This window comes from Sphaerodactylus townsendi, linkage group LG06 (assembly GCF_021028975.2).
Source record: "Sphaerodactylus townsendi isolate TG3544 linkage group LG06, MPM_Stown_v2.3, whole genome shotgun sequence".
Classification (NCBI taxonomy): domain Eukaryota; kingdom Metazoa; phylum Chordata; class Lepidosauria; order Squamata; family Sphaerodactylidae; genus Sphaerodactylus; species Sphaerodactylus townsendi.
The window spans coordinates 13,013,487-13,028,822 of NC_059430.1; the positions used below are offsets into that span (position 1 = coordinate 13,013,487).

Below are 15,336 nucleotides of genomic sequence, written 5' to 3' on the forward strand. Positions count from 1 at the left end.
TAAACATACAGTAGGTGGAGTCTGACGTGCAAATCCGTTCCAGATCCTCTCAGAAACGACGGTCCTGTTCCGGCACCCAAAACCTTGTGCTTCAGTAGCATTGGATTTTGAAAGTAACTTTGAGACAGATCAGTTTTTCTTTGAAACATCAGAAGAACTGGGGGGGGGGGACCGTTCCATCCTGTGCAATAAAGAGGGGTGAGACTACTCTCCTCTTTCCTGATGCGGACATTGCAGGGGTCTTTTCTGAGTTGTCAAAGTCCTTTTTTTTTTTGAACTCAGCATGAAGCCCTCTGTTACCCCAAGAGATACTTGCAGGGTAATGAGGTATTTTGGTCCCTCTGCAAGAGAAGCACAATTGCCCTAATTTACTTCATCTCTCTCTCTCTCTCTCTCTCTCTCTCTCTCTCTCTCTCTCTCTCTCTCCCTCTCCCTCTCCCTCTCTCTCTCTCCCTCTCCCCCCCCAGTCAATCCATTAAGGGCCAGATATCTGAAATATCATATTTCTCTTCCTTCCTTCCTTCCTTTCTTCCTCCCTCCCCCTTTCCTTCCTTCCTTCCTTCCTCCCTCTTTCCTCCCTCCCTCCCTTCCCCTTTCCTTCCTTCCTTCCTTCCTTCCTTCCTTCCTCTTTCCTCCCTCCCTCCCTCCCCCTTTCCTTCCTTCCTTCCTTCCTTCCTTCCTTCCTTCCTTCCTTCCTTCCTTCCTTCCTTCCTTCCTTCCTTCCTTCCTTCCTCCCTTCCTCCCTCTTTCCTCCCTCCCTCCCTCCCTTCCCCTTTCCTTCCTTCCTTCCTTCCTTCCTCCCTTCCTCCCCCTTTCCTTCCTCCCTCCCTCCCTCCCTTCCCCTTTCCTTCCTTCCTTCCTTCCTTCCTTCCTCTCTCCCCCCTTCCTTCCTTCTTTCCTCCCCCTTTCCTTCCTCCCTCCCTCCCCCTTTCCTTCCTTCCTTCCTCCCTCCCTCCCCCTTTCCTTCCTTCCTTCCTTCCCTCCTTCCTTCCCTCCTTCCTTCCTCTCTCTCTCTCCCTCCCTCCCTCCCCCTTTCCTTCCTTCCTCCCTCCCCCTTTCCTTCCTTCCCTTCTTCCTTCCTTCCTTCCTTCCTTCCTCTCTCTCTCCCTCCCTCCCTCCCCCTTTCCTTCCTTCCTCCCTCCCCCTTTCCTTCCTTCCCTCCTTCCTTCCTTCCCTCCTTCCTTCCTCTCTCTCTCCCTCCCTCCCTCCCTCTTTCCTTCCTTCCTCCCTCCCTCCCTCCCCCTTTCCTTCATTCCTTCCTTCCTTCCTCTCTCTCTCTCTCTCTCCCTCCCTCCCTCCCTCCCTCCCTTTTCTTTCATTTCAGCAAGGGTCAAATATCTGAAAGATCATTGACAGCAGGCTAAATGGGGTTGTTATTCAAGTGGATGGGTTTGCATCCTTCTGGTTAGTATAATCGGAAGAGTGTCCTTTCTGGTGCCGCTGGTCCTCTAGGGATTAGATTCTGACTCTGCGATCTTATGCTCTGAGCGTTAAAACAAATTTTAGGAAGTGCCAGGGCATGGATGTGTTAACTAAGTCATCTGCACACACATTTATCATCCATCTGTTCATTGCTATGTAAACTTGTGTCCCTGAATTTGTTTGTTTACTCCCCCCAAAAAAAGACTTGTGAAGAAGCCTTGAGTTATTTCTCCCCCTATGCACGCATGCCCACACGCACCCACGCACGCACGCACGCACGCACACACACACACACACACACACACACACCAAGGCACTTGAATCTGTCCATTTATTTTGCCTCTTAAACTGAAAGATTCTCTTTGCATAATTTAAGGCAAAGATCTTCCATATTCGTATATTTTGATAAGAGAGGGAAATGTATGAGAAAGGGAGATCTTATAGCCAAAAAGGGACCTGTGGGGGGGAAATTGTGCCCCCTACGGGAGGTGTATGCCACAGTGCTGTGGTGTTTATTAATTTAATCCAAAGAACTATGAGTCAAGGCGGGCAAAGATACACGAGTACTATTCTACTTATTTGCACAATAAGTATTTCAAGTATTGCACAATGTATTGCACTAAGTGCATGTATTGCACTAAGTATTGCACAATGTATTTCATGCCGTGCAATTAAGGGCTAAGGACCGGATCCCGCACATGGTGAAAAAGAGAGAAGGAATCCCCCCTATGATCACCAAAAAGGCTATGCTGGGACCTGCATGAACAGCAAAAGTGGGACAGAGGCTACGGCAGTAGAAGAAGAGTTTTATTTATACCCACGTTTCCGCCTCCGCAAAGAGACTTACAACTCCTTTCCTACCCCTTCCCACAACAGACACCTCACCCCCTGCAGCCAGCGGGGTGTAGTGGTTAAGAGCAGGTGGATTCTAATCTGGAGAACCAGGTTTGATTCCCTGCTCCTCTACCTGAGTGGCGGAGGCTTATCTGGTGAACCAGATGTGTTTCTCCACTCCGACATTCCTGCTGGGTGACCTTGGGCTAGTCACAGTTCTCACCAGAACTCTCTCAGCTCCATCCCCCTCACAAGGTGTCTGTTGTGGGGAGAGGAAGGGAAAGGAGCTTGTAAGCCACCTTGAGTCTCCTTACTGGAGAGAAAGGTGGGATATAAATTCTTCTCCTTCTCCTTCTCCTCCTCCTCCCTGGAATCTGCAACTAGGGGCTAGGGGACTAGCACCGGAGGAATCAGCAAAACCCGCCCCTTCCTCATCCATGCAGATCATTTTGATGGGATCCAGGCGAACACGTCTCTGCATGTGCCTGCCTTGCTATTTCCTTGTGGCCCTCCGCTCTGTTTCCATTGTGAGGAAGGACACGTCGCACCCGAACCCATAACATAACCAAATAAACACAATAATGACAGAAAATTGCTCTCTGGTATGCCCGGGACGGAGGAGGGAAGGAAAACATTCGGGCAAGGGGAAGACGTAAGCTGTTTGTCTACTAACTGCTGTCTAGGGGGTAGGATGAGCTAGCCAGGATACATGCGACCGAGTGAGCTCAAGGCAGCCCGGCAGGAGGAAAACACCGTCTCCCCAACTATGACTCGATCAGCCCCCACAGCCTCCTGGCGACGTTTTCCCAACTGGACAACAAGAATGTTTTCCACCCAACTTTTTTCTGAAGCCGGTTTCGTCTCAGTTTTCCCGCAAGGACTGAGCGTCGTGTGGCTCCGCTGAGTAATAACCCATTGGGTCATTTCTTTTGCTTTCTCCTCCCCCCACTCCCCCAGTCTTCCAGCCCAAAATTATGAGCCCCATGGGTATTCTCAAATGAAAATATCCCCACCCAGCTCCATTAGGGGAAGCAATCCGGGCAGCCAATGAACATGGTCTCTTTTGTCGTAATATTTTTTTTTTCCCTTTCCAGAAACTTAAGCCAAGCGTTGCTAGGGTCCTTCTCGGCTTTTCGCTCGGCTTTTTAATAGAAAGCAGGGTGACAAACAGTGGTTCGCGTGTGTTTGAACCCAAGGTTGCGTGGCTCAAAAGGTCTCCGGTTCAATTCCCGGCTTCTCCAATTTAGAGGAACCGGCAGAAGGTGATGGAACCAAAAAGGTAGAAGATCTGGATCCCACGGCCTATGAGGAGCAGCATAGGGAGTTGGGGATGTAATAAGGTTCTTCCTAATGTTTAGGTCAGTGGTGGTGAACCTAGGGCGCGGGTGCCAGAGGTGGCACTCAGAGCCCTCTCTGTGGGCACACACAGACTCCCCCCCCCAACATATCTAGGCTGGCCTGGGCCACTGGGCTCGATTATTAGCATTAAACCTAAGACATAGTTTTGGGGAGGCAGTGCAGGTAACCCTGTTAAGTGCTGATAAACCCCACTGATTTTCATGCAAGAACTAAAGCGGAATCCTTTACCTGGGAGTAAGCTCGGTTGCTGACAATGGGGCTTGCTTCTGAGTAAACCCTCCTAGGGTCGTGATTCACCCGTCGGAAGAGTTGCGCGGTTGCTTCAAAGCAAAGCCACCGACTACCACCAAGCTTGCTCCCGAGTAACGCACGCCTCAGAGCTAAACATTTTTTCTAAACTAAAACCTCAGTATTCAGGTTAAATTGCCGTGTTGGCACTTTGCGACAAATAAGTGGGTTTTGGGTTGCAATTTGGGCACTCGGTCTCGAAAAGGTTCGTCATCACTGGTTTAGGTGGAATCTCTTTTTGTTCACCTTGAACCCATTACTCCTGGTTTTAGTCTCTGGAGCAGCAGAAAACAAGCTCGCTCCCTCACCAACATGACATCCCTTCAGATATCTAAGCATGGCTATCATGTCACCTCTTCACCTTCGCTTCACCAAACTAAACATCCCCAGCTCCCTAGGTCTCTCCTCGCAGGGCACAGATTTCAGACTTTTTACCATTTTGGTCGCCCTTCCCTGGACCCGTTCCAGCTTGTCAATATCCTTCTTGAATTGCGGTGCCCAGTATTGCAGGTGAGGTCTCGCCAATGCAGAATGGAGAGATACTGTTACATCCAAGCTCTGGAAAGCTCAGCACAGGCTGGCTGTTAGACTGATACACCTTTCCTCATACCCTAATTAAAAACTAGGTAAGGCCGTCCGAGACCTGGATCTGGTCTGCATTGGTTGGCCCACCAAGGAGAGCCTTGGCTACTGCAAGATGTAATGTGCTGCCATCAGCTCTGCTGGAGGGAAGATTCAAGAATATGGAACTTTCTAAAAGAGTTTGTTCATGTGATATGACTACGGTTGAAACACTTGACCATTCTCTGTTTCTATGCCCTAAATACAATAAGATACGCATGAAATACATGAATTCCATTTTCTTGCAATGTTCTCAGTGGCATGAGTGTTATAAGATACCCAACCTCCTGAACAGCTCTGATGTGCTCTTTTGTGAAACTGTTGCAAATTTTATACTGGAAATTAGTAATCTTAACTGTATTTCTTAACTTTGTTTTGTTTTAAAATGTTGTCCTGTTTTATATGCCAATAAAGGCTTGTGTTGTGTTGTGTTGGTGGGCCCACCAGCTCACCTTCTAGTGACGGCTTCAGCTGCTCTTCCAAAAAGAAGACTTCTCATTTTCCCTTTCTCACGACAGGATCTCGCTGGAAAGCGATGACGAACCTCGAGAAGCAGCCGTACTACGAGGAGCAGGCCCGGCTCAGCAAGCAGCACTTGGAGAAATACCCAGACTACAAGTACAAGCCCAGGCCGAAGCGCACCTGCTTAGTGGACGGGAAGAAGCTGCGGATCGGGGAATACAAGGCAATCATGCGCAACAGGCGCCAGGAAATGAGGCAGTACTTCAATGTCGGGTACAGGCCCTTTGTGGCATTGCTCAGTCCAATGAGAGTTGGCTGCATTGATTCGTTTGTTTGTTTTATTAGATTAAGGTGACCAGATGGTCACCTTGTAAACCCGGGACGGGGGTAGGCGGCTGCGCGCGCATGCGCGCACACGCATGCGCGTGCAGCCGCAGGAGCACACTGCCTTCTGGGGCGCTGCCGTTTCCCGCCGAAACGGCAGTGCCCCAGAAGGCAGTGCTCCTGAGGCCCCATGCGCATGCGTGCACGGCCACAGGAGCGCACGGCATTCTGGAGAGCTGCCGTTTCCCGCCCTGTCGCAGCATGGCAAACGGCAGCGCCCCAGAAGGCCGTGCTCTTGCGGCCGCACGCGCAGGAGGCTGCCGCACTGCCTTGCGCCCCAGAAGGCAGTGTGGCAGCCTCCCAAAAATCGGGACAATGCAAGGAACCCGTGGGACATGGGGCAAATTATGCGAAGGCAGGATTGTCCCGCCCAAAGTGGGACGGCTGGTCAGCCTATATTAGATCTATATCCCAGGCTTCCCACCCAAGGCCGGGCTCAGGGCAGCCTGCATGCATTTTTAAAAACATTATTTATTTATATATATTAGATTTAGAAACCGCCCACCCCCAAAGGGCCCACCCCCAAATAAAAGCATCTCCCGTCAGAATAAAATGGTAAATAGCTGCAGCAGTTTAAACAAAGGGATCAATCCACAAACATTTCAGGGACATTTAATAAGCATCTCACAGAACATGGTCAGCAGGCAGAGTTATAGTCACCAGAGCCCACACCTAACAGCAGTGTGAAATAGCAAATCGTCATCAAAATCCCAAACACCAACAATAAAGGCACTCGGCAGACATTTCAGGGGTGTGTTCTAACGGTGGCAATGCCATCTTTGAGATCCCTGCCCCTGTTCACCCCTTGCGTCACCTGTCGTTGGGATTACCTGGAGAAATCTCTGAAATACGACCTCTGTGAAGTTCAGATAGAAGAAAACAAACCTTCAGATGGGGTGCTGTGTGGTTTCCGGGCTGTATGGCCGTGTTCTAGCAGCATTCTCTCCTGACGTTTTACCTGCATCTGTGGCTTCATTGAAAAAATCAGCAATCTTAAACTCAACCCCAATGACAAACTGATCAGCTTTGATGTGGTTTCCCTATTCACCAAGGTCCCCATAGCAGACACCATGGCACTCATTTACCGGAAATTCCCAAAAGATATCACAGCCCTGTTTGAACATTGCCTCACTACCAGCTACTTCCAGTGGGATAATGAATTCTATGAACAGAAAGATGGGGTAGCCATGGGTAGGCCTGTTAGCCCTGTAATAGCAAATTTTTATATGGAACACTTTGAGGAACAAGCCCTGGAAACAGCACCAAAAAAGCCCACCATATGGTTCCGTTATGTGAATGACACATTCACCATTTGGAGCCACAGAAAAGAACTAAACAAGTTCCTGGACCATATCAACAAGATCCACCCTAACATCCAATATCCTCTGAAGATGCCAGCCACAGATGCAGGCGAAACGTCAGGAGAGAATGCTGCTAGAACACGGCCAGACAGCCCGGAAACCACACAGCACCCCAGTGATTCCGGCTGTGAAAAGCCTTCAACAAAACCTTCAGATAGCCCTGAATGCTCTGAGCTACTCCGATTCAAAACAGCACTTAAAATCTAAGAACCATTATGTGTGTGATGTGGTCTCAAGTGGCATATGGTGACTAAAAATCTCCAAAACATCCTATTGCTAACATCCTTTCTGGGGTCTTGTAAAATGAAGGTCTTGGCTGCCTTCGCTGAGCCAAGCCGTCTTAAGTTGGGTCTTCCTCTTTTCCTTCCGCCTTTCACTTTTCCTAGCGTTATTGTGTTTTCCTGTGAGTCTTGCCTTCTCGCTAAGAATAATTTGCGTGTGTCTAGTGCTTCCGTTTTCAAGCATGCCAACTTGTTATCCTTAACAGCCCTGTACTAAGGCCGGTCTGTTCCCGCACCGCAAAGCCGGTGGGGTGTAGCGAAAAGATTCAGACTAGGATTTGGGAGACATGGGTTCGAATCCCCTCCCTGCAGTGGAACCTTGCCAGGTGACCTCGAACCAGTGGCAAACTCTCAACCTCATAGGGTCGTTGTGAGAATAAAATGGAGACAGGAAGAAGGTTGTAAGCTGCCGCCGGTCCTGGTTGGGGAGAAAAGTGAGGTATAAATGAAGTATTATTATTATTTATTTATTATATATTTGATTTAGTATACCGCCCCATCCCCGAAGGGCTCTGGGCAGTGTACAACATAAAATAGCATATATAAAGTCAGCATGTATACAATTTCCATAAAAACGCTTAAAACAATAATTGTTTCCAAAAAGGCGTCACACGAAAGCCTTACTTAAAGTAATGGGTCCTGATGACATTGAGGATCCAGAGAATAATGGGGGCGGGGGTAAAATAAATGGAGAAAGTGAATAACTAACTTAGCTGCGTACGGATCAGTCCATGATACACCAGCTCTATAATTCGAATACATGACCTAACGGAAGCCCTTCTCTGGTCCCACAGTTTGCCACAAGAGGCTTAAACGCAGGTTTAAATCTTCTCCCGGTGAAACCGAGGAGGCTGAAACGTGCTTTCCTTCTGCTGAGCCGCGATCAGCGTTTCTGGAACAGAGGCGGCTGTCTTGTGCCTGGTTAACGGATGTCAGTAACGCTGAACAGAGACGCATCCGTCCAGCTACCGCTGAGTGTGATCAGACAGGGCTTTTCTGTTGTTGTTGTTGTTTTTAAGAAAAGGGGAGGGAACCGCCCGCGACAGTGCACATTGTAATAATAAGTCGCTCGAGCCCAGAAATCTGAGCTGCTTAACCCTGCGGTGTTGGCAAGTCCGGCGGTCCCACTGGTAGAAGCTGAAATAAAACACAGGGAAGTCAGCCAGCGCTTGGCATCCAGAGATTAAAACAAGAGGGGGGGTGGGGGAGGACCTTTCGGGGGAAGAATAGGGCAGCTTCAAAGCCTCCCCAATTCCACTTATCTCGGCCAGCACCGACGCTCGACAATGCGAGCGAAGAAGACCAAAAAAAAATATTTAACCTTGCCAGATTGGAAATGATTTCCAGCGTTCTTAATCGGTGGACCAGATTCTCTCTCTTGGGGAAGGAAGGAGAAAAACAGAGGCCGTTTTGTCCAAGGGGTGTGGAGCTGTGTCACCCACACAACATCTCGACTATCAAAGAGATGGTTATCGGGGGCCGGACCTAGGTTCACTGAACAAAGGACCGATTATTTGGCCAGATAAGGCGTCAAGAGAGCAGCACCCTCCTTTGTTCACTGCAATCCAGAGGCTTCGAAAAGGGTGTTTAGGATCGCGTTCGGGTTGAAAGCTTATGCGGAACTTAGAGGTACTCTTTTTGATCTGTGAGGCGGCATCATCCCATTCTTCGCACAAGTATCGCTCCAAGTGACGTGCACGGCATCTCCCCCTGTTTATCTTCACAACCAGAGGTGGGATCCAGCAGGTTCTCACAGGTTCCCGAGAGCAGGTTACTAATTATTTGTGTGTGCCGAGAGGGGGTTACTAATTGGTGATTTTGCCACGCGATTTTTGCCTTAGTTACGCCCCTCTCCTCAGCAGTAGCGCGCAGAACTTGAAGCAGTCTAGCAGGAGGTGCACCGGCGTGCGTGGCAGCCTGTGCCTGCGTGCATTCGTTTCCCGCCCAAGGACCTGCGCAGCAGCTGCGTCCTTGCCACAGCCCCGCCTAGGAATGCCCCGCCCCTGGAATGCCAGGCCCTGCCCCCGTCGTACCCCGCCCAGCCCCATTGGCGCTACGCCACAGTTTGAATCCCACCCCCATGGGAACCTGTTACTAAAATTTTTGGATCCCACCACTGTTCACAACCATCCTAAGAGGTAGGCTAGGCTGAGATTGACATGCCCCAAAATCTTGCCAGTGAGCTTTGTGAGGGAGACGGGATTTTAACCCAGTTCCATTCTGGCATTCATCACTGCATCACGCTGTCCCAGGACTGATTTTCACTGGCTTAGACACGCTTCTCCTGCATTCACACATGCTGAATCGACCACTTTCATTGCTCTGTCATGATAGTTTGCAAGTGGATTTTGCCATTTCACAGAGTAAAATTCAGTTGCAAAGACTGCAAGTACATGATTCTTTATGTGTCTATTGTCTAACAGTCCAGGTGCTCGGGAGCAGCAGCAGCAGAAGGCCATTGCTTTCACATCCTGCACGTGAGCTCCCAAAGGCACCTGGTGGGCCACTGCGAGTAGCAGAGAGCTGGACTAGATGGACTCTGGTCTGATCCAGCTGGCTTGTTATGTTCTTATGTTCTTGGGGGATCCAGTTCTGATCCAGCTGGCTTGTTATGTTCTTATGTTCTTGGGGGATCCAGTGGGACATCTGCATAACCTTAGTAAAGGCAAGATTGTAGGTTCTGGAGTCAGAGAGGGCTATTAGTTCATAGTTTACTGGAGTTTAACAGCCCCATAGGCCATACACACATTGGGTATTGTGTGATTTCCAGGCTGTATGGCCGTATTCTAGTAGCATTTTCTCCTGATTTTCTCCGTATTCTAGTAGCATTTTCTCCTGAGTAGCATCTCCTCTTCTGAAGATGCCAGCCACAGATGCAGGCAAAACGTCAGGAGAAAATGCTACTAGAACACGGCCATACCGCCTGGAAACCACACAACACCCCAGTGATTCTGGCCGTGGAAGCCTTTAGCAGTACATACACACATTTTTTAAAACTTTGACAGCAAACTGCAAAACACTGTTAAATCCACTTGCCGCTTAAGGCATTTGATGTGTTTAAACCAGTGGTTCTCAACCTGTGGGTTGGGACCCCTTTGGGGGTCGAACGACCCTTTTGCAGGGGTCGCCTAAGACTCTCTGCATCAGTGTTCTCCATCTGTAAAATGGATAAATTTTAGGGTTGGGGGTCACCACAACTTGAGGAACTGTATTAAAGGGTTGCGGCACTAGGAAGGTTGAGAACCACTGGACGTTGTAGATTTGACTGGGAAACTATCCCTCAGCATCAAAATTTATTTTTGGTTGGAATTTATGTACACTCCTTGTCCAGATGTTGTTTAGTTTTATAGCAGATTTGGAAAATACCGTAATTTTTGATTTATTGTCTGTGTGGAGTGTTCCCTGCACCGGCTCCGGATCGGTGCCTTCAGTCATCCCTCCTCCCCTTCCTCCACCCAGCCGGAGCCTGCTGCCAGGTTCCTATCGGCTCCAGAGCCATTCATCAGGACATACAGGCCCGTGGATTGGCCCCCTGACCTTGGAGCCCACCTGCCTTTTTAAGGGCTGATAATCGGGGCGGCACCTAGCCCTTCAGTAACATCAGGCCCCTTGTGGGTCTGTGCCCCCCCCCCCACAAGCTCGCTCTGCCGCCTGAGCTGTGGAGGCTTACCTGGGGAATTCAGACTAGCCTGTGCATTCCCACACATGCCAGCTGGGTGACCTTGGCCTAGTCACAGTTCTTCGGAGCTCTCTCAGCCCCTTTGGGCTTCTCCCACCCACCGTCCCACTGAGCCTCTCCTGCTGCTTTCGATTCCGTCGCAAGAGAAACCGATGGCGACCTCTCCAGGACAAATGGCAACCTCTGCCCATGCCGTACCACTTCCTCGTTCCTCGCTGTCACTTCCTGCCATTGCGGCAAGGCGGCTGGACCCAGCTCTGCAGGGCGGGATGTCCGTCTGGGCCACTCCCGGGGATTAACTGCCTGGTGGTGTGTTCAGGGCCAGGGGGAAGGTCCAGGACAGCTCCAGGCAGTCATTTATTTCTAGAAGTTCAATTTTGCAATAATCAGCAAAAGCTCTGATTGAACGTTGGAGTCCAATTTTAGTTCCTGACAGCCACAAAAGATTGTCTGCGTATAATAATGCTGGTATTGAACAGTTTTCCCGGTTAAGGTGCATGAGTAGATATGTTCTGTAAAGCTGGCTACTGAAGATCTATGTGGCATGCCTAGAAGAGCACAGAAAGTGGGTAGTGGGTAGCACATTCAGTCAGCAAGGTGGGTGGTAGAGAGCACTCACAAGCGAGTAGATGAGAGAAGGGCACACCAGTGGAAGAGTGGCAGTTTCATTTCATTTCAATTTTAATTTATCCCCAAAGGGCTCAGGGCAGCGAAGAAGAAGAGTTTGGATTTATATCCCCCCTTTCTCTCCTGCAGGAGACTCAAAGGGGCTTACAATCTCCTTGCCCTTCCCCCCTCACAACAAACACCCTGTGAGGTGTGTGGGGCTGAGAGAGCTCCGAAGAACTGTGACTAGCCCAAGGTCACCCAGCTGGCATGTGTGGGAATGCACAGGCTAGTCTGAATTCCCCAGATAAGCCTCCACAGCTCAGGCGGCAGAGCTGGGAATCAAACCCGGTTCCTCCAGATTAGAATGCACCAGCCCTTAAGTTGCTCCCAACAGCTTAACTGCTTAACAACATAATAAAACAATGCAACAATTATAATAGAATAAACAGTTACAATACATTAAGAACTAAAAATAAGAATCAAAATTACAGATGGCGACTTTAAACATATCAAGACTAACAGATCAATAGTAACCACAGCAGCACTGTAACAATACGTCAGTACATATCAATTTGAAATCCATACCATGGCAACACATCAATAAATCAGTGCATTTACAGTAACACAATAACAATAGCAATATATTGACATATTAGAAATATAAATACATTTACAATAGATCAATACAATGCAGTCTGTTTAACCAGGGATCCAGCAGGTTCTCACAGGTTCCCGAGAGTAGGTTACTAATTATTTAGTTCATCCGTAATACCATCCCTTTTAGGGCAGCCCCTGTCCCAGAGATTGATGGCATAGAGTTCGTCGGCCTGGAGTGGTTGGCCCAGGAGAGGTTGGCTGTTCTCCTGGTGTACCGGTCGCCTAGCGCACTGGGAGATAGCCTGCCGCAGTTGCTGGAGGTGGTGGCGGACTGGGCGTTGCGGTTCCCCAGGCTTATTGTCTTGGGGTACTTCAATGTCCATGTCGACACCGCCTCATGTGTAGTGGCTGCGGACCTGGTGTCATCCATGGCAGCTCTGGGTCTCTCCTTGGTGAATTCTGGCCCCACTCATGAGGCCGGGCACACTCTGGACTTGGTCTTCGGGTCGGGGGTTAATATGGTCATATCCTCTATTGATAGAGTGCCATGGTCTGACCATTACGCCCTGAAGGTTCGGATGGACATGCCGCAATACCCCTGTCTAGGCGACGGGCGAATTTTTGCCCGCCCGCGGAGACTTATGGATCCTGTTGGATTCCTGAATGCTCTGCGGGAATCTGAACCCGCCGGCACCCTCGATGAGCTAGTGGAAGACTGGAACTCCCGTCTTTCCGATGCCATTGAGGAAATTGCTCCTCGGCGTCCTCTACGCCCCCACTCGCGGCTGGCTCCTTGGTACACTGAGGAGCTACGCCGTATGAAGCGGGAACTGAGACGACTAGAGCGAGTGTGGAGGAAAGCTCGTGACGAGGCTACACGAACATCTTATAGGACGTTTATGAAGGCCTATGAGGTGGTGACGAAGGAGGCGAAGAGAGTTTTCTTTTCCTCCTCCCTCGCGTCTGCAAGCTCCCGCCCGGCACAATTGTTCCGTATCATTCGGTCCTTGTCTGAGGGGTCTGTAAATTGTCAATTGGATATTAGCTGTGAGGCATTCATGAGCTTTTTTGCAAATAAAGTCGTGTCGCTCCGCCAAGATCTTCCTGCCACCTTAGAGACAATAAGTGAACTGGAGGCTCCCTTGCCGTCTTCTGGTCCTTGCTTGGCCCAGTTCTCCCTGCTCTCGGAAGCCTCTGTTGACAGGGCCCTGGCTGCTGTTAGACCTACGACCTGTCCTATGGATCCGTGCCCCTCCTGGCTTATTAAAGCATGCCAGGCGGAGTTACGACCCCACCTGTTGAATATCATCAATAGCTCCCTTGAGCAAGGAGTTTTTCCTGGTGGGTTGAAGGAGGCAGTGGTCCGCCCACTCTTGAAAAGACCATCGTTAGATCCTGGTGATCTGGCCAATTACCGCCCCGTTTCGAACCTTTCGTTTCTGGGGAAGGTAATTGAGAGAGTGGTGTTGGAGCAGCTTCGGGGTTTCCTGGAGGACACATTGGCTTTTGATCCCTTTCAGTCCGGTTTCCGTGCTGGGCATGGGACGGAGACCGCTCTCGTCGCCGTCACAGACTTGCTCCGCTTACAACTTGACCGAGGCGGATCGGCGCTGTTGGTTTTGTTGGATCTAACCGCAGCGTTTGATGTGGTCGATCATGACCTTTTGACCCACCGCCTGGCCGCTGCTGGGGTGCGAGGCACTGTCCTTGAATGGATTGCCTCGTTTCTCCGGGACCGGACACAGCAAGTGTGGTGTGGGGACCAAGCGTCCCGGAGGTGCTCACTTCATTGTGGTGTGCCTCAGGGGGCGCTGCTGTCCCCGCTATTATTTAACATCTATATGCGACCCCTTGCTCAGTTGGTGCGGAGCTTTGGGCTGACGTGTCATCAATATGCTGATGACACCCAGCTCATTCTGTTGATGGAGAGGGGGCGCCTTCTGCAGCTCTCCAGCATTGTTTGGAGGCCGTAGCTGGTTGGTTGAAACAGAGCAGGCTGAAACTGAATCCATCGAAGACGGAGATCCTTTGGCTGAGGCGTGAGGGTGGGGTGGGGGACCTCCAGCCGCCGGTGTGGGAGGGGGCTATATTGGCACCAGTCCCCTCTGTTCGCGACCTGGGGGTCCACCTGGATTCGTCTCTTTCGATGGAGACCCAGGTGGCCCATATAACCCGGGTTGCGTTTTACCATCTTCGCCAGGCCCGGCGGCTGGTCCCCTTCCTCTCCCAAGCTGACTTGGCCACGGTGGTCCATGCAACGGTCACCTCCAGGCTAGACTATTGCAACTCGCTCTACGCGGGCCTTCCCTTGCGTCTCATTCGGAGATTGAAAATGGTCCAGAATGCAGCGGCGCGTATGCTCACGGGAGGTGCCATGAGAGAACACATCATGCCTGTGCTCCGCCGCTTGCACTGGTTACCGATTGAATACCGAATCATTTTCAAGGTGCTGGTGTTAACCTTTAAGGCTTTACGCGGCTTGGGACTTACGTACCTACGGGACCGTCTTACCCCATATGTCCCGAATCGGCCTCTGCGTTCGGCAGAGGCCAACTTACTGGTGATCCCTGGCCCCTCAATGATACGGCTGGCCTCCACCCGGGCCAGAGCCTTTACTGCTCTGGCCCCTGCCTGGTGGAACACTCTCCCGCCAGCTGTTCGGCCCTGCGGGATCTTGTTGAATTCCGTAGGGCCTGCAAGACAGAGTTGTTCCACCGGGCCTTTGGGGAGCCTAGCTGTTGATAGGGGCCCCCTACCCCCCCTCCTCTTATGATCTTATAACATCAAGTGGATCTACCGCCCGTCCCCTTTGAAGTTTGGGAGAACGGAAGTTGGTGCCATCTTGTTTTAATGCTATACTATTGTACTGTATTTTAATGGGGTTGGGCTTATTTTTATTAGAGCTGTATTTAATTTCTATTTACTGAATTTAACTTATTATTGTGCTCTACTATATATTGTTCACCGCCCTGAGCCCTTCGGGGGAGGGAGGTTTATAAGCCTAATAAATAATAATAATAATAATAATTTGTGTGTGCCGAGAGGGGGTTACTAATTGGTGATTTTTCCACGTCGTTTTTGCCTTAGTTATGCCCCTCCTCTCAGCAGTAGCGCGCAGAACTTGAAGCAGTCTAGCAGGAGGTGCACCAGCGTGCACAGCAGCCTGCGTGCATTCGTTTCCCACCCAAGGACTGGCGCAGCGGCTACGTCCTTGCCACAGCCCCGCCCAGGAATGCCCCGCCCCAGGAATGCCCAGAGACGCCCCCATCGTGCCCCGCCCCATTGGCGCTACGCCACAGTTTGAATCCCACCACCATGGGAACCTGTTACTAAAATTTTTGGATCCCACCATTGTGTTTAACCATATATCAATACACTAACTCTACATCCGTAAGACTAAAAACTGCTCCACACTAAACTTATAACTGCTGCAAGAGCC

General features: G+C 50.3%; 1 protein-coding gene across 4 annotated transcripts in view; it reads left to right on the top strand.

The window, feature by feature from the left end:
• Positions 1 to 15,336, top strand: part of SOX5 (SRY-box transcription factor 5) — a 633,967-nt gene that overhangs the window by 615,005 nt on the left and 3,626 nt on the right. For all 4 annotated transcript variants that reach the window (XM_048499520.1, XM_048499517.1, XM_048499519.1 and 1 more), the window contains exon 14: positions 5,043 to 5,259. In XM_048499520.1, coding sequence (XP_048355477.1) covers positions 5,043 to 5,259 — 217 coding nt within the window. The remainder of the gene's footprint in view (positions 1 to 5,042; positions 5,260 to 15,336) is intronic.